Source organism: Colobus angolensis, unplaced genomic scaffold, assembly GCF_000951035.1.
Source record: "Colobus angolensis palliatus isolate OR3802 unplaced genomic scaffold, Cang.pa_1.0 Scaffold37, whole genome shotgun sequence".
In the NCBI taxonomy this organism is placed as follows: Eukaryota; Metazoa; Chordata; class Mammalia; order Primates; family Cercopithecidae; genus Colobus; species Colobus angolensis.
In genome coordinates this window covers 5,471,388-5,494,583 of record NW_012117043.1, presented here as the reverse complement: position 1 = coordinate 5,494,583, position 23,196 = coordinate 5,471,388, and the positions used below count along the sequence as shown (strand labels likewise).

General features: G+C 38.5%; 1 protein-coding gene across 1 annotated transcript in view; it reads right to left on the bottom strand.

Moving 5' to 3' along the window:
- HSF5 (heat shock transcription factor family member 5) overlaps window positions 1-23,196 on the bottom strand; it is a 54,720-nt gene that overhangs the window by 25,421 nt on the left and 6,103 nt on the right. The window contains exons 2-4 of the mRNA XM_011953777.1: window positions 16,069-16,163; window positions 12,017-12,538; window positions 10,195-10,372 (exon numbers count right to left, since the gene is read on the bottom strand). Coding sequence (XP_011809167.1) covers window positions 10,195-10,372; window positions 12,017-12,538; window positions 16,069-16,163 — 795 coding nt within the window. The remainder of the gene's footprint in view (window positions 1-10,194; window positions 10,373-12,016; window positions 12,539-16,068; window positions 16,164-23,196) is intronic.

The following is a 23,196-nucleotide window of genomic DNA, read 5'->3' as shown; positions in this document are numbered from 1 at the left end:
AACTTAAAAGTGCTCATCAAAGGACAAAACATCATGAAAGACAACTCACAGAATGGGAGAAAATATTTGTAAATCATATCCACTAAGGGGTTAATATTCAAAATATATTTTAAAAACTCCTACAACTGAACAACACCAAAACTCAAACAAACCAACTGAAAAACTGGCAAAAGACTTGAATATACATTTTTCCAAAGATGATATACAAATGGCCAGTAAGTATACAAATGATACTAAATATCACTAATTATCACAGAAATGTAAAAAAAATCAAACCTACAATGAGGTATCTACCAGCTCATGCTCATTAAGATGGCTACTTATAGAAGCCATCCTTTAAAAAATCCAGGAAATAGGCCGGGCGTGGTGGCTCAAGCCTGTATTCCCAGCACTTTGGGAGGCCGAGACGGGTGGATCACGAGGTCAGGAGATCGAGACCATCCTGGCTAACACGGTGAAACCCCGTCTCTACTAAAAAAATACAAAAAACTAGCCGGGTGAGGTGGCGGGCGCCTCTAGTCCCAGCAACTCGGGAGGCTGAGGCAGGAGAACGGCGTAAAAACCCGGGAGGCGGAACTTGCAGTGAGCTGAGATCCGGCCACTGCACTCTAGCCTGGGCGACAGAGCAAGACTCCGTCTCAAAAAAAAAAAAAAAAAATCCAGGAAATAATAAGTGTTGGTGGGGATGTGGAGAAATTAGAACTCTTTTGCAATGTTGGTGGGGTTATAAAATGGTATGGCAGCTATTAAAAATAGCATGGAGGTTCCTCAAAAAATTAAAAATTGGATTAACCATATGATCCAGCAATCCATTACTGGATATATGCAAATGAAATCAGGGCCTCAAAGAGATAGTTGGAGCCAGGCATGGTGGCACATGCCTGTAGTCCCAGTACTTGGGAGGCTGAGGAAGGAAGATCATTTGAGTCCAGGAGTTTGAGTCTAGCCTGAGCAACATTGTGAGGCCTCATCTCTTAAAAAGAAAAACAAAACAGATATTTCCACCCCAAGTTCATAGTGGCACTATTCACAATAGTCAAGGGGCGGAAGCAACCTAAATGTCTATTAAGAAATGAATAAACAAAATGTCATATGTACATACAAGGGAATATTATTCAGCCTTAGAAAGGAAATCCTTTCACATGCTACAACATGAATGAACCTTGAAAACATAACCCAGTCACAAAAATACAAATGCTGCGTGATTCCACTTAAATGAAGTACCTGGAATAGTTAAATGCATAGGAACAGAAAGTAGAATGGTGGTTACTAGGGGCAAGGGAAGAGGGAAAAGGAAAATTGTGTTTAATGGATATAGAGTTTCAGATTTGCAAGATAAAAATGTTCTAGAGATCTGTTTCAAACAATGTGAATATACTACTGAACTGTGCACTTAAAAATGGTTAAAATGGGGCTGGGTGTGGTGGCTCACACCTGTAATCTCAGCACTTTGGGAGGCCGAGGTGGGCAGATCACCTGAGGTCAGGAGTTCGACACCAGCCTGCCCAACATGGCGAAACCCTATCACTACTAAAAATACAAAAAACTAGCCAGACGTGGTGAAGTGTGCCTGTAATACCAGCTACTTGGAGGCTAAGGCAGAAGAATCACTTGAACCCAGGAGGCAGAGGTTGCAGTGAGCCAAGATCGCGCCACTGCACTCCAGCCTGGGCGACAAGAGTGAAACTCCAGCTCAAAAAAAAAAAAAAAAAAAAAGCTAAAATGGAGCAGAGGCAGAGCAAGATGGCAGTCTGGAATCCTCTCATGATTCTCCCCACAAGGGAACATCAAATTCATGTTAATTCAAGAAAACACCTTCACAAGAGCTGAAGAAATCAAGTGATAGATCACAGTGCCTGAATTTAGCATAACAAGAAAAGACACATTGAAGAGGGTAGGAAGGACAGTCTCACAGTGCCTAGAGCACCCTACCACCAAACCCACGCAATGCGGCATAGAGAGAAAATCTACATCTAAGAGAGGCAAAGGGAAGTATGTGGGGAGATTTTGCATTTGAACTTAGTACTGGCCCCATCACAGCAAAATACAGCACCAGGCAGAATCCTGTGGCCCTTGATTCCACGCCAATGCCCATGGAAGGGGCATTCAGATCTGCTCAGAGCCAGAAGATAATCCATTGCCACAGTGGGAGGAAACTGAGTTTTGGCCTGATCCACCATGGGCTGACTAAAGTGGCCTCAGGTACTGAATACATTTCAGTAGCAGGCAGGCCAGAGCAACAGTGGTTCTTGGGTGATCCCTAACACTGTACTGCTCTGGGAGGCCGCAAGCTTGGGGTGCGACCCAACACGATACCAGCTGTGGCAGCCATCCGAGTGCATGCCACCCCATCCCAACGCCACACAGGAAAGGAGGGTAAGAGGCTCCTGTGTAAAAGAGAGAGAAGACCTGGAGCAGTGGCTCACGCCTGTAATCCCAGCACTTTGGGAGGCCAAGAAGGGCGGATCACGAGGTTAGGAGTTCGAGACTAGCCTGATCAAGATGGTGAAACTCTGTCTCTACTAAAAATACAAAAATTAGTCAGGTGCGGTGGCGCATGCCTGTAGTCCCAGCTACTCGGGAGGTTGAGGCAGGAGAATCGCCTGAACCTGGGAGGCAGAGGTTGCAATGAGCCAAGATCACACCACTGCACTCCAGCCTAGGCGACAGAGCAAGACTCCATCTCGAAAAAAAAAAAAAGGGAGGAAAGAGTGCAGGGGACTCTGCCTAGGAACCTAGTACCAGCCCCACCACAGTAAAACACAGCACCTGGCAGAACACCAAAGCCCCTGATTCCACTCTAGTGCTTCTGGACAGTACTTCTATACCCACCCTGGGCCAGAAAGGAATCTGCCACCCCAGCAGGATGGACCCAAGTCCCAGCCAGCTTCACCACTGTCTGACTAAAGTGATCTCAGGCCTGAATAAGTATCAGTGGCAGTCTGACAGTAGCAATAGAGGGCCTTAGGCAAGACCTGGTACTGTGCTGCTCTCTGATGCTGTGGGCTTAAGGTGTGATCCAGCATGGCACCAGCTGCCACAGCCATGGGAATACCCATGTCAACCCTCCCCCAACTCCAGGAAATGAAGCATGGAGAGGAACTCCTTCAACTTGGGAGAAAAAGAGAGAAGAGTGAAGGGGGACTTTACTTAAGAACCCAGGGAACTCTCCCTGATCTTCCTCAAGTTCATTACGACTGGAGACCTGGGAATCTGCAAGAGCTGCAGCATACATGGGCTTAGGGTGCCCTCTGCTGCTGAGTGGTTGCAGTGACCACAGGCTTAGGGAACTCAACAGGCAGTCCTCTTTGAATTTCTGGAAGGCCCTCTGTAGGAAGACAGGTACAAACAAGGCTAGCCTGCAGACTGGAATAAATACCTAACTCTGTAATGCCCAGATATCGATGAATGTCCACTAATATCAAGAACATTCATCTGGGCGCAGTGGCTTATGCCTGTAATCCCTGCACTTCGGTGGCCGAGGCAGGCAGATCACGTGAGCCCAGGAGTTTGAGGCCAGTTTGGCCAACCTGGAGAAACCTCATCTCTACTAAAAATACAAAAAATTAACCAGGCGTGTTGGCACATGCCTGTAATCCCAGCTACTTGGGAGGCTGAGACATGAGAATCACTTGAACCTGGGAGGTGGAAGTTGCAGTGAATTGAGATCATGCCACTGTACTCCAGCCTGGGCAACAGAGTAAGACTCTGTCTAAAAAAAAAGAAAAAAAGAAAAAGTAAAAAGAAAAAAAGGCCTAGAGTGGTGGCTCATGCCTGTAATCCCAGCACTTTGGGAGGCCAAGGAGGGTAGAGATCACTTGAGGTCAGGAGTTTGAGACCAGCCTGACCAACATGGAGAAATCCCATCTCTACTAAAAATACAAAATTAGTTGGACATGGTGGGGCACTCCTGTAATCCCAGCTACTCGGGAGGTGGAGGCAAGAGAATCGCTTGAACCCAGGAGGTGGAAGGTGCAGTGAGCTGAGCTCGCACCACTGCACTCCAGCCTGGGCAAGAAGAGTGAAACTCCGTCTCAAAACAAAAACAAAAAAACAAATTCAGGGAACTATAACCTCACCAAATGGAATTAAATAAGGTGCCAGTGATCAACCCTGGAAAGACACAGATGTATGACTTCTCAGACAGGAATTAAAAATAGCTGTTTTGAGGAAATTCAGTAACATAAAGAAAACACAGAGAAGCAATTCAGAAATTTCTCAGTGTAATTAAAGAAAGAGATTGAAATAATTTTAAAAAATCAAACAGAAACCCTGGAGCTGAAAAATATAACAGAACAACTGAAAAATGCATTTGGGGGTCTGAATAGCAGAACTGATCAAACAGAAGAAATAACCAATAAGCTCAATGATAAGCTATCTGAAAACACACAGTCAGGCTGGGCATGGTAGCTCACACCTGTAATTCCAGTACTTTGGGAAGCTGAGACAGGCAAATTGCTTGAGCCCAAAAGATTGAGACTAGCCTGGACATGGCAAAACCCTGTCTCTACAAATAATACAAAAATTAGCTGGGCATGGGGGCATGCACCTGTAGTCCCAGCTGCTCAGGAGGTTGAGGTGGGAGGATCACCTGATTCCAGAAGGTTGAAGCTACAGTGAGCAATGATCATGCAACTGCACTCCAGCCTGGGTGACAGAGTGAGAACAGGAAGAAAGGAAGGAAGGAAGGAAGGAAGGAAGGAAGGAAGGAAGGAAGGAAGGGAGGGAGGGAAGGAGGGAGGGAAGGAGGGAAGGAAAGAAGGAAAAAAGAAAAGAAAAGAGAAAAGGAAATACACAGTCAGAGGAGAAAAAAAAGAACTAAAAGGAACAAAGAATACCTATGAGATCTATGGGACAGAATTACAAAGAGCAAATGCAAGAGTCAATTGCCTTCAAGAGGGAATAAACAAAGAAAAAGGGGTGGAAAGCTTACTGAAATACACAATAACAGAACACTTTCTAAACCTAGAGAAAGATAAAAATATTCAGGTACGAGAAGGTCAGAGATCACCAAGCAGATTCAACCCAAATGAGACTACCTCAAAGCATGCAATAATCAAACTCTTAAAGGTCAAGAACAAAGAAAGAATCCTAAAAGCAGCAACAGAAAAGAAGCAAATAACACATAAAGGAGCTCCAGTACATCTGGCAGCAGACTTCTCAGCAGAAACCTTACAGGCAAGAGAGAGTGGGATGATGTATTCTAAGTGTTGAAGGAAAAAAAAATTTGTCAACCAAGAATACTGTACCTAGCAAAGCTATCCTTCAAACATGAAGGAGAGATAAAGATTTTCCCAAACAAAAGTTGAGAGAATTCATCACCATCAGACCTGTTTTACTATAAATGTTAAATGTACAACAACATCTGAAAGTATAAAAAACATCTGCAAAAACATCTGAAAGTATAAAAATTATTGATAAAAGTAAGCATACAGAGACATTCAGAATACCCTAATATTGTAATTGTGATATATAAACCACTGATTTCTTTAGTGTAAAGCCTAAGACAAAACTATTTAAAATAATAACTACAAAAAAGAAGAAAGATTAAAATAATAACTATAGCAGTTTGTTAAGATATAGGCAATATAAAAAGATGTAAACTGAGACATCCAGAAGTCAAAGGGTGAAGAGGGATGGAGTTAGTATAGAGTTTAAGGGTTTTTTGTTTTTTTCTTTCTTTTCTTTTCTTTGCCATCAAAGTCAAGTTGTCATCAGTTTAAAATAAAATATAAGATGTTTTTTGTAGGCCTTATGGTAACCATAAACAAAATCCATAACTAATACACTAAAAATAAAAAGCAAGGAATTAAAATAAACTACCAAAGAAAATCACTTACCCACAAAGGAAAGCAATAGGAAAGGAAGAAAGGAGTTATAAAACACAGAAGAACTAACAAAATGGTAATAATTTTGTAATAATTACAGGCAATGAGTCTTACCTGTAAATCATAACCTTAAATATAAATGGACTAAATTCTCCAATTAAAAGACATAGAATGGCTGAATGGATTTTTTTTTAAAGACCCAACTATTTGCTACCTATAGGAAACTCACTTCATCTATAAAGATATGCACACAATGGGCCGGGCACAGTGGCTCATACCTGTAATCCCAACACTTCTGGAGACCGAGGTGGGTGGATCACCAGAGGTCAGGATTTCAAGACAAGTCTGGCCAACATGGTGAAACCCTGTCTCTACAAAAACTGCAAAAATTAGCTGGGTATGGTGGCAGGCACCTGTAATCCCAGCTACTCAGGAGGCTGAGGCACGAGAACCACTGGAACCTGGGAGGCAGAGGTTGCAGTGAGCCAAGATCGTGCCACTGCCACTGCACTTCAGCCTCCCAAGTAGCTGGGTGTGGTGGTGCAGGCCTGTAATCCCAGCTACTCGGGAAGCTGAAGCAGGAAAATCGCTCGAACCTGGAAGGCAGGGGTTACAGTGAGCCAAGATCACGCCATTGCACTCCAGCCTGGGCAACAAGAGCAAAACTCCATCTCAAAAAAAAAAAAAGGACTTTAAGTAAAAAACATTAAAAAATGATAAAGGAGACCAGGCACAGTGGCTCACGCCTGTAATCCCAGCACTTTGGGAGCCCGAGGTGGGCAGATCACTTGAGGTCAGGAGTTTGAGATCAGTTTGGCCAACATGGTGAAACCCTGTCTCTACTAAAAACACAAAAGTTAGCTGGGCATGATGGTGGGCGCCTGTAATCCCAGCTACTTGGGAGGCTGAGGACTTTTTGGATAAGACCTCAAAAGCACAGGCAACAAAACCAAAAATGGACAAATGGGATTATATCAAACTAAAAATCTTCTGCATAGCAAAAGACACAATACAATGAAGAGACAACCTACAAAAAGAGAGAAAGTATTTGCAAACTATACATTTGACAAAAGGTTAATATGCAGAATACATAAGGAATTTAAGAAACTCAGAAGCAAAACAAAGACAAAAACAAAAACAGTCTAATTTTAAAAATGGGCAAAAGACCTGAATAGACATTTCTCAGAAGAAGATACACAAATGACCAACAGATATATGGAAAAATGCTCAATATCACCAATCATCAGAGAAATGCAAATCAAAACCACAATATCATCTCATCCCAGTTAAAATGGCTATTATCAAAAAGACAAAAAATAACAAATGCTGACAAAGATGCAGAGGAAAGTGGACTCATATACTATTTGTAGGAATGTAAGTTAGGATAACATTATAGAAAACAGTATGAAGTTTCCTTAAAAAATTAAAAATAGAACCACTATATAATTTAGCAGTTCCACTACTGGATGCATCTCCAAAGAAAATGAAATCAGTATGTTGAAGAGACATCTCCACACCGATGTTTACCACAGCACTATTCACAATAGCCAAGATATGGATCAACCTAAATATGCCTCTACAGATGAAGAAAATGTGATATATATATGCGTATACATGTATATATACATATATACATATATGTGTATATACGTATATACATATTTCTCCATGGGTGTGGAGATGTCTCTTCAACATACAAGATTTCATTCTGTTTTACGGCTGAATAATATTCCACTGTATATGTATGTGTGTGTGTGTGTGTGTATATTTACATATACAATGGAATACGATTCAGCCATAAAACAGAATGAAATCTTGTCATTTTTGGCAGCATAGGTGAACCTGGAGAACATTACGTTAAGTGAAATAAGTCAGGCACAGAAAGACAAATACTGCATAATATTACTCATATATGGAAGCTAAAAAAGTTAATTTCACAGAAGAGAGTAGAATAGTAAATACCAGAGGCTGGGGAAGGTAGGAAAGTGGGGGACTGGAAGAAGTTGGTTAAAAGTTGTAGTTAGATAGGAAGAATAAGTTTTGGTATTCTATTACACAGTAGAATAATTGTAGCAAACAACAATGTAGTGTATATTTCAAGACAGCTAGAAGAAAAGGTTTAGAGAGTTATCACCACAAATAAATGATAAATGTTTAAAGTAATGGATATGGTAATTATCTCAGTTTGATTATTACACTATGTATACATGTGTCAAAAAAATCACATTGTACCTCATAAATATGTACAATTACATTTAAATTATAAATTAAAAATAAAAATGGTTAAAATGATAAATTTTATATTACATGTTCAACACAATAAAAAATGAAAAGGAAAGAATATGCGCTCTACAGGCAGACAACGTAGGGTAGGATATTAGCAATATTAATTTATACAAGACTAGCCATGCATCGTAGCTCACGCCTGTTAATTCCAGCACTTTGAAAGGTCAAGGCAGGAGGACTGCTTGAGTGTGGGAGTGCAAGACCAGCCTGGGCAGCATAGTGAGACCCTGTCTCCATAAAAAATGAAAAAAGGCAGCTGGGCGCAGTGACTCATGCCTGCAATCCCAGCACTGTGGAAGGCCAAGGCAGGCAGATCACCTGAGGGCAGGAGTTTGAGATCAGCCTGGCCAAAATGGCAGAAACCCTGTCTCTACTAAAAATAAAAAAATTAGCCAGGCGTGGTGGAGTGTGCCTGTAATCCCAGCTACTCAGGAGGCTGAAGCAGGAGAATCGCTTGAATATGGGAGGTAGAAGTTGCAGTGAGCCAAGATGGTGCCATTGTACTGCAGCCTGGGCAACAGAGCAAGACTCTGTCTCAAAAAAAAAAAAAAAAAAAAAAAAGAAAAGAAAAAAAAAAAAAAAAAAAAAAAAAAAAAAAAGGAAAGGAAAAGAAAAGAAAAGAAAAGAAAAAAGGGCCAGGCGTGGTGGCTCACACCTGTAATCCCAGCACTTTAGGAAGCTGAGGTGGGCGGATCACTTGAGGCCAGGAGTTCAAGACCAGCCTGGCCAACATGGTGAAACCCCATCTCTACTAAAAATACAAAAATTAGCCGGGTGTGGTGGCACATGCCTGTAGTCCTAGCTACTTGGGAGGCTGAGGCACAAGAATCACTGGAACCCATGAGGTGAGGAGGCTGCAGTGAGCCAAGATCGTGCCACTGCGCTCTAGCTCAGGCAACAGAGCAAGACTCTGTCTTGAAAAAATGAAAAACGAAAACAAATTTATATGTGACCTTGAACAAGTTACTTACTCTAAGCCTAAATTTCCTGAAGTTTAAAATGACAATACCACTTCCATCAAGTTTGTCACATGGCATAAAAATGGGTACAGTAAATATTACTTCCTGCCCTTCTCTCATCTAAATTGCCTTCAAGGCTCATGACATTGTGTTAAACATCTTCAGTGGTGAGAAATCTTTAATCTTTAATGATGGATTGGAATATATAGTCAACTAAAAGCGTGCAAGCTAAGTTTAGTGAACAAATGATGGATAGTTTTTAGCCTAAAAGACATTTTGTAGAAAGAACCCTATGAATCTGAGCTACACTATGATCTATGATCATATCACTATTAACTTACTTTTTGGAAAAATTTTCACAGAAGTTCTCAACATTTTTCAAATTACTGTAGGTTAAAATGATTGTTCATCCTGGTTAATTCTGCCTGCACTGCATGCCCCTGACATGCACGTAATTCTAGAATATTGAAATTGTGCACTGCAGACTTTGGTAACTTGATCTTTGGATCATATAAAATACATGCTTTATTAGATGTTACTATTTTCTTCAAAAAACATGATTTTGTCATATTAGAAGCAACTATATGTCCCTAAAACAATCACTTACTCTGAGTTCTTACAAACTACAAGAAAAACAAACCATTGGTATAGGGTCATACTTTACAGTACCTTTATAATACGCTCAGGATAATATCCTAAATTTCCATCTAATTTTCTCCTGTCACAATATAAGTACATGCCCTCTTGTCCTAGAGTCTGTTAATAACAGAACAAGTACAACTACAATTTCGAAGTCTGGCATCTAGGATAGTTATTAAATCATCCTTCATCCTTGCCTTCTCCAAGTTAAATAATCTAAATTCCTTTGCTTATTCTTAATATGTTCTATATTTTTCAAAGCCCAAATCATTATATGTAATATTAGGAAAATAACTATTACATACTTTACAAAGATAATTAAGAACAAATATAGAGTTAAAATTATAGCTATGTAAAAATAGCAATGTGACAGGTATAATACAATTATGAATAATAAATGGAGACCCAGAAAAACTGTCATTCATATATTAATTCTACAGCATGGTTCTACTTCTGGCATTCTAGAGCACAATAATCCTTACCAGGGGACTTTCCTTGTTGTGAGTTGCTTCTGTGCTCTCTGTATCTGGCTGGAGTGGCTAAACCTGTGTCTTTGCTAGGCTTGCTAGCAGGCCCCATTTCTGAAATGAGGAATCCCATTTGTTCTGAAGGCAAGATATTCTCACGTGAACTGGTCTGGCATTTTATATTGGCATCCACCTAAAATATTAAACCCATTCATTAATTGAGATTTCCTCCAAATATCTGCTAAAAGTTAAGATATTTTATCAGAGGAGTTCTATTATAGGAACATGATCCAACAAACAAGCTTATAAGGCTTTTCATTCTTATAAATGATACTATACCTTTCTCCATACACAAACTACTAAAATGTATATGGAGCTAAAACATTTACTTATGATCAGAGGAATATCTCCCATGAAGCTTGTTGATTTTTTTTTAACTTACAAAAGTACAGGGTTTTTTTTGTTTTTTGGGGTTTTTTTTGTTGTTTTAAGGCAGGGTCTCACATTGTTGTCCAGGTGGGAGTACAGTGGTACAATCATAGCTCACTGTAACCTCAAGCTCTTGGGCTCAAGTGATCCTCCTGAGTAGCTAGGACTACAGGTGCTAGTTAATTTTTAAAAAGTTTTTTTGTAGGCTGGGCGTGGTGGCTCATACCTGTACTTCCAGCACTTTAGGAGGCTGAAGTGGGTGGATCACAAGGTCAGGAGCTTGAGACCAGCTTGGCCAACATGGTGAAACCCCATCTCTACTAAAAATACAAAAAATTAGCTGGGCGTGGTGATGGGCGTCTGTAGTCCCAGCTACTCAGGAGGCTGAGGCAGAAGAATCGTCTGAACCCAGGAAGTGGAGGCTGCAGTGAGCCGAGATTGCACTACTGCAGTCCAGCCTAGGAGACAGAGAGAGACTCCATCTCAAAAAAAAATTCTTTTTTAATTTGGATTTTTTTGGGTATTATTTTAAGGGGTACAGGTACAATTTTGTTACATGGATATACTGCATAGTGGTGAAGTCTGGGCTTTGACTGAATAGTGTACAGTGTATCCACTAAGTAATTTCTCATCTCTGTTCCCCCTCCCACTCTCCCACCCTTCCACATCTCCAATGTCTCCAATGTCTATTATTCCACATTGTATGTCCAGTGTGTACACATTATTTAGCTTCCTCTTATAAAATGAGAACAGGTGCTATTTGATGTTGTTTCTGTGGATGTACTTTTGATGAATTATTCTTACTAATTATTGAGAATTAAAGTTTATTCATTTTCTTGTAATAAACTGCTGGCAATAAAGGAATTAGCCTTTACCTTCTGCTTTAGGAGTGCAGATATTAGTAAGGAAATTCAAACACAGTATGCTCACAAGTTACAGTTCAATGATGCTGTAATAAAGTTAGAAAAGACCTCCAACCATCTCCTTACCTCTGTGCTACAAATGGCTAGGAAAGTCCTCATAATGTCTGTCAAATAAACCATCCCTCCTGGGTAACAGAATTATCGGCCAGGCATATCTAATCTATTCAAATTAAGATAGGAAGCAAAAACTCAAGGGATGTTTATAACATGAAAATAAACTTCATACCACAATGCTCAATTAGACAACCTCTCTTTAGAGGTTGACTTCAGACCATGCATAATATAATGAGAGGATGCTTAAGGGTTAAGGTAACTTCTTTCTGAATCTTTTGTGCAGAACCACTAGGACATGATCCTCCTGGAAACCATAATGAACTGGTATTAAACCCAAATAAAATCTGAACAAACTCTCCACTAGAATAGTCTTTAGCAGAAGTACTAGGTACTTTGAGCTTTATTAGGATTTTTTTTCTTTGCCCCCTTACCTGGTGTGTGCTGAATGGTGGCCCTTCCTGCACAAATACTACTGAAGATGGAGATGGATTATGATTTAGGTGCTCCTTCAGTTTGACATGAGCTTGCTGGATGGCTGCAGATTCCTGTATTGTGCTATTTTCAACAGGCTGAGCTGTGTGGATGGTATAGATGTATTCAGGTGACTGTGGTAGAGAGCAGGCAATTGCTTGTTCTGTTCCAACCACAAAAGACATAATATCTGAGCCTACAGGAGTAAGTGGCTCCAGCTGGCTAGCCTGACTTGCAGAACATGGATTGCTGTTGTTAGAATTAGCTAGAATGTGTTGGCCTCTGTTAGATTGAGATGTTGGGCACTGATTCTCAACAGGCTCCACCTTTACCATCTCCAATTTAGGGGAGGAATGCAACTCATCTACTATCTGAAAGACAGCCTCTAGGTTTACTTCTGTCTTTTTATTTTCATCAGTAGTACTGCAGGGCCAATTGGAAGGCAAAAATTCAACTGGATAGGAGGATTGCATTGAAGGATTCTGGGAAAAGAAAAGATATAACTGTTTGGATAGAAAATCAAATATGAGATTAAGGAGGAAAGCTACAATATTTAGGCTGATGAGTGCTAAACATAAATAGATTAAACTTAAAGATCACTAAGAAAACCTAGACACTAATCTACTTTTCAGCAATAGTAGCTTCAAATCTACTGTTAGCATTTACTTAGTATATACTACATGTCAACCACTCTACTAAGTTTAACACTTCAATGGGTCAATAATTCTTAGGGTTAAACTATACAAAATCAAAAGCTATAGTACCCAAATACCTATTTGCTGAGAAAGCATCTATACATCAAATTCTTCCACAAAGGCTGACAGACAAAAACATAATTTGTATCTATCATACACTGTTTTAAGAATGCAGTAAGGAAATTTCAAACACAGGATGCTCAAAAGTCTACCAATCCTTCTACAGATTCAGGGAGTGGTACTAATATTCTGTTCCAAATAATATGGGGAAAAATGGATGGAATATCAAATGCCCTTTGTTTCCTGGGATTATTTATTTTTAATAATAAAGCAATAGACTAAAATGGCTGCTGCTTTTAGATTTACATCTTTAAGATATATTCTCTTATATATACTACTATGCAGAGAGTAGGCATTTAATACATGTTTGGTGATAAAGATCTGTGAACATAAAATACAGAAGAATGATTAAATAAAACATGAAATGAATTGATGTTGCCCAATGAAGAGCTTTGCACAGAGTAGGCATTCAATAAATGTTTGTTGATTATATCAGATTATAAACAGATATCTGATATATCAGATTATAAACTTAAAATACAGAAGAGCTATGATTAAAGAAAGTATGCAGTGAGTTGACGTTGCTAAACACACTCATTAACAAAGATTGTCAATGATTTTCGGAAGGCCACTAATGCCAAATAATGTAAATTCAAATGGTATAAGCACTAAGTGACTATAGCCAATAGCACCATTTATTGAGTTATTACTATGTGCCAAGCACATGCAAAGTGCTTTATATAGATTTCACCCAACCTTCAAAAGAGCCTGGTGAAATGTGATAATCTCCATTTCAAATGATAAAACTGAGGTCCAGAAACTTCCTAATTTACCCAAAGTTACAATGAAATAACTGACAGAGCCAGGTTTCAAGCCTAGGTTTGCCATACTCAAGAACTCTTTCTCTTAAACATTACAATGTACTGACCGTGCACACACACTCTCACCCATACCTACAGCCCAACTAAACTAATTGCATTTATTTTCGGGTTGGAATCTGAAACACCTTCCCATTTTTCTATTTCAAAATTTTATGTGTGCTTATCTCTATTTTCCTATGATGAACATGTATTGTCTTCTTTTTAAAAATTTTTGTTTTGTTTTTGAGACAGAGTTTCGCTTTTGTCACTCAGGCTGGAGTGCAATGGCACAATCTTGGCTCACTGCAACCTCTGCCTCCCAGATTCAGGCGATTCTCCTGCCTCAGCCTCCTGAGTAGCTGGGATTACAAGTGCCCACCACCACGCCCAGCTAATTTTTGTATTTTTAGCCATGTTGGCCAGGCTGGTCTTGAACTCCTGATCTCCAGTGATCCACCCACCTCAGCCTCCCAAAGTGGTGCTGGGAGTACAGGCATGAGCCACTGCGCCCGGTAGATTTTTTTTTTTTTTTTTTGGAGACAGGGTCTCACTGTGTTGCACTGGCTGGAATACAGTGGTGGCACAATCATAGCTCACTGTAGCCTCAAACTCTTCAAACTCCTCAAGGTGGGAGGATCGCTTGACCCTCCCACCTCAGCCTCCCAAGCTAGGATGAAAGGTACACACGCCACTACACCCAACTAACCCACCCTCTCTCCCTCCCTCCCTCCTTTTTCTTTCTTTCTTTCATTTTTTTTTTTTTAAGAGATAAGGTCTCACTATGTTACCCAGGCTCATCTCAATTTCCTGGCCTCAAACAATCCTCCCACCATGGCCTCCCAAAGAGCTGGGATTATAAGGCATGACCCACCACACATGGCCATATATTGTCTCTATAACAAGAAAAAGTCTTTATTAAAATGTTTCATTTAGCACACAACATAATCAAGATATAAACACTGTCAAAGTATCTCCAGTATGATCCACAGAAGAGAGTGCCTGGACCCACAAACAAGAGCATCTAACTGTGGGATTAGGTGTGTCCCTCCAGTGAAGATGAATGGACTGGGATATCATGCTTGATCATATCAGCCATGAAAAAGGGCCAGCTAAATCCCCTTGACCTCATCCTATACTCTTCAAACAACAACCTGATTATAATTTGACTTCCTATGTAGATTTTTCTCCAAAAAAAAAAAAAAGAATGTTCTTTTGAGTACCCTAATGCCACTAGTAAGATATTCTCTTAAGAACTGAAACTATCTTGGCTAGATGCTTATCCAAGGCAAACACGCAATTCTAATCTTTGGCAGTTATAGCATAAAAATACAAAGCATGGAATTTAAAAGTATCCTTAAAATAGCTATATAAAACATTTAACTCCAAGCAAGTGTCTCCTAAGAAATAATGAGAAGATATTTGAAGTAAAAGTTGAGCATCCTTAATCCAAAATTCCATAATCCCAAATACTCCAAAACCTGAAACTTTTTGAGTGCTGGCATGACACCACAAGTAGAAAATTCCCGCACAAAAGCACTTAACGCAAACTTTGTTTCATGAACAAAGTTACAAAAAATATTGTATGAAATTACCTTTAAACTATGTGACTCAGGTCATATCCCTAAGATATCTCATTATGTTTTTGCAAATATTCCAAAATCTGAAAAAATCCAAAATCTGAAACACTTCTGGTCCCAGGCATTTTGAATAAGGGATGCTGAACCACTATGGTGTTTACAACATATGGGCTATGGATAAAGGGGGCCACCATTTAAATTTCTCATTTTTGACATTTTTCTCCTTTCTCCTTAAAAAGAAAAGTCTAATTATCTGTATCAACTTGGAAGAATATGTCATTTGATGACTTATGTACTTGTATAGTTTATCTGGTATTCATTTTACCTTGGAAAAATCCAGAACAGCACTGTTTAAAACAACTTGCAGTAATAATGGGAATGTTCTAGATCTGTGCTGTATAATTCAGTAGCCATAAGCCATATGAAACTACTGAGCACTCAAAATGTGTCTACTTGAAGTATGGAATAATTTTTAAATCTATTTAATTTTAATTTAAATAACCATATGAAACTATTGAGTACTTGAAATGTGGCTAGTATAACTGAGGAATTTTTAACTTTCATGTAATTTTAATTAGCTTAAATAGCCACATGTGGCTAGCAGCTACTATATTGAACAGTTCTGGCCTCGAAGAATTCTGAGATATTATTTATATCAAATCTCTCTCTCTCTTTTTTTTAAGAACTGAGAAAACAAAGCCCATTAATCCACAGCTTTCTTCTGGTTACTCATTAATATAAAATTACACTTTGAAATTTTGCAAGGTCGATAAAATCGCACATGAAGTGCAGAGCATGGCCATGGTTGCAAGACTCCTACCTGGAAGTAGTTGCAGTGTGCATAGGAAGAGGCAGTGGGAGTGACACAACTACTTAGAGCATCCATGTGGGTAGGAGAACAGCACTGTAGCACAGCTGGAACAAATTCAAACACAGAAAAGCCATCAACCACAATACACTTCTATAGCATTCAAGGAGCTCCCCTCTTTCAACCTGGAAAGAAATCCAAATTTGAAGAACTTCCTTTGTATGTCTAACAAAATATTTAGTCCAATTAGGTGGTGTTATTTATTGAAAACAACACAGTAACAAAATAATTTTAAATGTCTTTAAAAGGGTCATGTCTAATGTCTACTTTTGTAAATGATTTCTTTAACACCTAAGCATTTTGTTATCTTTCTAACCAAACATATATTTTCACTGAAAGTAATTTCATTTTATTGAAAATAGAGGAATATATTGAAATTCCAAAATAAGTATTTCAATCATTTCAACAGTAACCACTATTTGGAGGGTGGAGTGTTTTAAAAGAGTAAAATAAGTACGAAATATTCTCCAAGTGTTCCACCATTAAACAATGCATCCAGTAGAAATGTATACAAAAATGTTTTAATCATTTAGGCAAGTGGTTAGGAATGCAGATCATTGAGCCAGACTGCCTGGTTTTGGAGACCAGCTCCACCAGCCTGGCTTTACAGCCCAGTGTAAATTTGAGCAAGGTTAATCTCTGTGTGCGTCAGTTTCTGCATCCTATTAAAATAGAGATAACAACAGAATAATGGGACCTACCAAATATGGTTGTTATGAGGAACAAATGAGCTAATATCCATAAAGAACTTGGAAGAGTACTAGTACACAGTAAGCAATCAATAAGTGTTAGCTGCTATTATTTTAACTGAAGCTTTTCAAAACTTTCCCTTTATAGTCAGGACACTGTGAAAAGACTGAACTCCTGGTATTAGCAAAGTTACTTACAGATGCAGTCTTAATAATAGGTTGAGTCTGCTTTTTTGTAGAGACTCTCCAGTATAAGTGAGAATCAGTTATTAATAGCATAACTGTGGATTAAACAGAGGATGATGTATGTTGAGCACCTACCCTGTTTCAGGCACAGTAGTAAATGCTTTACATATATTGCCTTTACAAAACAAGTAAACTAAAGCTCAGTGATATTAAGTAATTTGCCAAAAGTAACAAAGCTGGAAGTGACAGAGTCAGTAATTAAACTCCAAAGCACACACTCTTTAATATACCACAATACAGCCAGGCGTGGTGGCTCACTCCTGTAGTCCCGGCACTTTGGGAGGCTGAGGCAGGTGAATCCCTTCAGCCCGGGAGTTTGAGATCAGCCTGGGCAACATGGTGAAACCCCATGTCTACAAAAAATACAAAAATCAGCCAGGCATGGCGGCAAATGTCTGTAGTCCCAGCTACTCGGGAGGCTGAGACGGGAGGATCATTTGAGCCCAGGTGGTAGAGGCTGCAGTGAGCTGTGATTGTGCCCCTCACTCCAGCGTGGGTGACAGAGTAAGACCCTATGTCCAAAAAAGAATTTGTATATATCTCACAATAAATCCCTAAGCTAAACCCTCTTCCTGAAATGTAACATTTGTAGTTTTGCTAGAATTCTACTTGCCGAATATCTTTAAAGGTGTCTTTACCAATAAGGTGGCAACTCTCCCTTTTTATGTCCACATTTTTCATATTTTGAGTGTGCTAATAAAATTACTAATCTCATTATTTAATCTTTAAAGGTAAATTGACCTAAGGATTATAAAAAAATTAACCGAAATGCTTCCCTATTTCTCCATGAATATTGATTTCTAAAACATCAGAAGTTCATGAAGATACAGTAGAAATAAATATTTTCTCTTTGTATCATGAGCAATTTAACCACTAAATTTTGCACACAGAAAGAAAACCTGAAATAATGGGCAAAATTACAGTTCAGACATAAATACAAAGGTTTTTTTTTTGGATGACATATTTTTTAACAATTTCGGTGACTTTAAAAAGCCATATATTACTAAGATTGCCTCATAAAATTCAAGTTGTTATCATTTCCAACATAGGTTAGCTGAACAGGTTCTTAGATTTGATCCTTTGAAGGTTATTCAAATATATATATTAAATGTTTTAGATTTGAATTAGATTTCCCAAAGTGTCTGACAGCACAAATATCCTAGGAAATAAATTGAATCCAAATAGCTAAACACCAAGCAAGATCTGCAGAGCTTGCCAAAACTGCGGAAGGGAAAAAAAAAAAATTCTTTTTCCCCTAGAGTTACAGCAGCTGAGGAAAATCTAGCCACCTAGCGGTAGAGAAAGACTTGGGAGCTGCAGGTCCATTCCATCAGAGTACCAAAAAGCAGTGTTTTGTTACAAATAAGTCAATAAAAGGTGTTAGTTTTATTGTTTGGAAGTTTCTGACTCCATTGTTACACATTTTCAATAGGTGTAAAAATGTACTGTAAAATAAATTTCTCAGAGAAATAAACTACAATATATAACAGAGAGTATGTTAATATATTTTTGATAGCTTGATAGCTGAGTTGGTTTCTCAGGAAACAGCAAAAAGGTAAATGCTCTTTAAAGTATCCAGTAACAAATGGAAAGCAAAACAGTACCTGTATGAAGAAAATGAGGACTTCAACAGATTACACTCCAAAAAGATTCCTCAATGGCTATTCCTTACCACTGTAGTCCTATTTTGTATAGTCAACAAAATAGAACAAAGGTATTAGTAAGTTTACTGAATACGAAAACTTAGACATAGAAATTTGATTATGTGCCTAGTATATGAAAAAATAATCTACTGTGCATTATGAAAGCACTGACATTTATAAAACTTAGTTTATCACTATGTCCTAAGATACATTGATCTGCATAAAGAACTTTCAGTGTCTTCCTGAAGGCAGTGTTCAGTTGAGGCATTAAATTCCATGTAGAAAGAAAAACTAAAAATAATTAAAAGAATTCCATTTCAGATATAAATATAGGCATTAATGACATTTTCAAAAAATTTCTAAGTAATAAAAATGTTAAGCCAGAGTTACTAAAAATTATTGCTCCTGCTATAGGTGAGGCAAACAAGTTAATGTACTTTATCCTACGGAAGTGATTCAAATATAGAATTAAAATATTTCGAATTTGAATCTACTCCAGAATAGTATAATGTCAACAGTGAGAAAATACCCCATAATATAAATGTTCAAAAGAAAAAAACATCATAATAGTATATTTAGTTTCAAGATAAGTTCCTACAGCAACTAGAATCCCAGTATCTCCTCATCTATGGTGAGGTAAAGAAAAGGTCTTCTGAGTTTATACCTCAAAGTGAAAGCAGGCATTTGAAAAGATATCTGTACACCCATGTTCACCGTAGCAGAATTTACAACAGCCAAAAGATGGAGGCAACTCAGTATCCATCAACAGATGAGTGGATGAACAAAATGTGTTACACATATACAATGGAATATTATCCAGCCTTTAAAAGCAAGAAAATTCTGACACATACTATAATATAGATGAATCTTAAAGACATTAAGTGAAATAAGCCAGTCACAAAAGGACAAATATTATATGATTCCTCATGTAAGGTTCCTAGAATAGTCAAATTCATATACACAAAAAATAAATTAGAGATTACCAGGGGTTGGGGGAAACTATTGCTTAACGGGTACCGAGTTTCATTTGGGTGATGAAAAGTTTTGGAAACAATGGTGAGTATTGCACAATATTGTGAATGTAAGTAGTGTCAATGAATTGTATATTTAAAAATGGTTAAGATGGTAAATTTGGCTGGGCACGGTGGCTCACATCTGTAATCCCAGCACGTTGGGAGGCCAAGGCGGGCAGATCACAAGGTCAGGAGTTTGAGACCAGCCTGACCAACATAGTGAAACCCCGTCTCTACTAAAAATACAAAAATTAGCCGGGCATGGTAGCACACGCTTGCAATCCCAGCTACTCAGGAGGCTGGGGCAGGAGAATCGCTTGAACCTGGGAGGCAGAGGTTGCAGTGAGCCAAGATCGCACTACTGCACTCCAGTCTGGGTGACAGAGTGAGACTCCATCTCAAAAAAAAGGTGGTAAATTTATATATTAAATATATGATTCCACTTATATGAGATATTTAGAATAGTCAAATTCATAGAGACAGAAAACAGAATGGTGGTTGCTAGGGACAACCTCTCCACCTCAGGGACAGATTGGCATTCTCTAATGGGCAGTTAGTGGTTAACAGGTACAGAGTTTCAGTTGGGGAAGATGAAAAAGTTCTGGAGATAGACAGTGGTGATGGTGAATGTACTTAATGCCTCAAAACAGTACCCTGAAAAATAGTACCCTGAAAAATAGTTAAAGTGGTTAAGTTTTATGTTACGTATATTGTTTCACAATTTTTTAAAAAGGTAAATATGATTGTATTTTTCCTTAGTTTCTTCTGGCAGAGGACAGAGAGAGATTCTTGGTGCTAAGTGCCTCTTTTCCATAAGCACAAAATCAAGTACTTTCAGAGAAGCAATACAGACTGCCTGAGAACAAGAGTAACAGCACCAAAAACCTCTTATAATTCTATATTCTATATTTATGTACATTAATGTAGGATTAGAAGCCTAAAGATCACACCTATAGAATTTAAATGTACTTTAAAACAACAATCAGTAACTCTTTTTGCCCAAGGGCCAATTCAGAAAAATCTTAAATGATAGGAGATACACACATACACACACACACACACACACATATATATATATACACACACATACATATATTTTTTAACCTAGCACTGCATGCCAAGATGGATAGATATTTTCTTTTTTTTCCTTTTTTTTTTTTTTTTTTTTTTTTTTTGAGACACAATCTTGCTCTGTTGCCCAGATTGGTCTCGAACTCCAGACTTCAAGCAATCCTCTTGCCTCTCGGCCTCTGAAGGTGTAGGGTTTGCAGGCATGAGCCACCACACCTGGCCATATATATATGTTCTAATAAAAATTAAAAATATCACGCGTATCTTGGGGGAAAGCTTATATTCTTACAAATTCTCTTATTTAGCCTTTAAAGTGTTAATATCTAGGCTTATTTACTTTTTTGAGACAGGGTCTTGATCCATTGCCCAGGCTAGAGTGCAGTGGCGCAATCTCGGCTGACTGCAGCCTCAGCCTCCCAGGTTCAAGTGATTCAAGTAGCTGGGACTACAGATGTGTGCCACCATGCCTGGCTAATATTTTTTGTATTTTTAGTAGAGATGGGGTTTCACCACGTTGGCCAGGCTGGTCTCAAACTCCTGACCTCCAGTGATCCTGTCTGCCTCGGCCTCCCAAAGTGCTGGAAGTACAGGCTTGAGCCACCGTACCCAGCCTTCTAGGACCATTTAAAAGACAGCTGTTGGACAGGTACAGTAGCTCAGGCCTGTAATCCCAGCAACTCAGGAGGCTAAGCAGCAGGATCACTTGAGGCCAAGAGCTTGAGACCAGTCTGGGCAACAGAGCAAGACCCTAGCTGTACCAAAAAAAAAAAATGTGTTTTAATTAGCTGGGCGTGGTGGTGTGTGCCTGTAGTCCTAGCTACTTGGGAAGCTGAAGTGGGAGGATAGCTTGAGTCCAGGAGTTCAGAAACAGTGAGCTATGATCACTGCACTCCAGTCTGGTGAGAAAGTGAGACCTTGTCTCTTAAAAAATAATAAAAATAAAATTAAGCACAGCTTTTAAAACACTTGATCCTTTACATGTAAATAGTGTTTAAATTTTACAAAGTCAATTCACATATATTAATTTATTTAATTCCTCATTCAAACTATTATGGCCACTTTATAGAAAGCGAAATTGAGGCCACATAACATGATATAATCTACCAAAGTTCATATCCAATGATTAACCACAAAGCTGGGACTAGAACTAGTTCATTCCACTCAATAAATTATGTACTTAGGGCCCATTACAGCAAGCACTATGCTAGGTGTAGGGGGATAAAGAAATGAGTTAGAGGCAATCCCACTCCCCAGAGCCCCCAGACTGAACCTCCCACTCTAGCAATTGAAGTACATTCTCTCTGCTTGGACAGGGTGAGTCAATAACCCAGAGCAATCACAATGCCACCAGCAGCATACAAAGGTAGATTCCCCTACCAACTGCTGTTGTCCACCCTATCTGGGAAGAACTAACTCTGAGGAAGAGATATACCAGACAAAAATTGTCTCAGAAGAAAAACAAAGCTAAAAAACAAAAGACCTCTTCATGAGAGGCAAGCAGACAGGCAAGCAGGCAAGCGAGCACAGTGGCCAAAAGAACAGACTCTTGAGTCAGATTGTCTGGATTTGTTTCCAAGCCCACAGCTTCCTAGCTGTGCCTCAGTTTCCTCATCTATAAAATGAGGATAATTACACTACTTTATAAGAGTATTTTAAGGATTAAATGAGTGAATATTTAAAGAGTACTAAGAACAGTGCCTGGTCATAGTGATTACTACATAAATACGTGTTACATAAAAAAAGAGATGAAGGGCAGCTACAAATTTACTAATCATTGCCTTGAGTTTAAAACTTTGAAAAAAAGGCAAAGTTGATTTTGAGTCTATTCAGCGTTAAAGAAAAACAATTCTCAATATAGGATTCTATATATAAAGATGATGTATGTTCAAATATATAGTGGAGAACAAGTAAAATAAAGAAAAACAATTCTCAATATAGGATTCTATATATAAAGATGATGTATGTTCAAATATATAGTGGAGAACAAGTAAAATTAAAAGGTTTAAAATGAAGATTTTCATAAAAGAGGAAAATTAAATCACAGTTGTAGACCAAAAATAACATCAGAGGAAAAACTGAATTCTAGATAAGGCAAGAATAAAAAGAGTCAACTAATGTTAGATCTACAAAATTTTGCCTTTGAAGAAGTGGTAAGAATGGAAAACTGACACTTAAAGGGAGGAACAACAAATATAAAAAATGACTCCAGTCTGCTTCTAATGTGAGAAAGAAAAAAAATGATTCCAATGAGTCATTTTAAGAGTTAGTCTGATGGCAACTTTTTAGTTGCAGTGTTTGACTTTACTAGAGAAATTAATAATTTATGAAATGTTATAAAATTCAACATTTACTGGTTATACTATCTGAAGACCAGATCCAAGTTTATTTTTATAATTTTTTTTTTTTTTTTGAGACAAG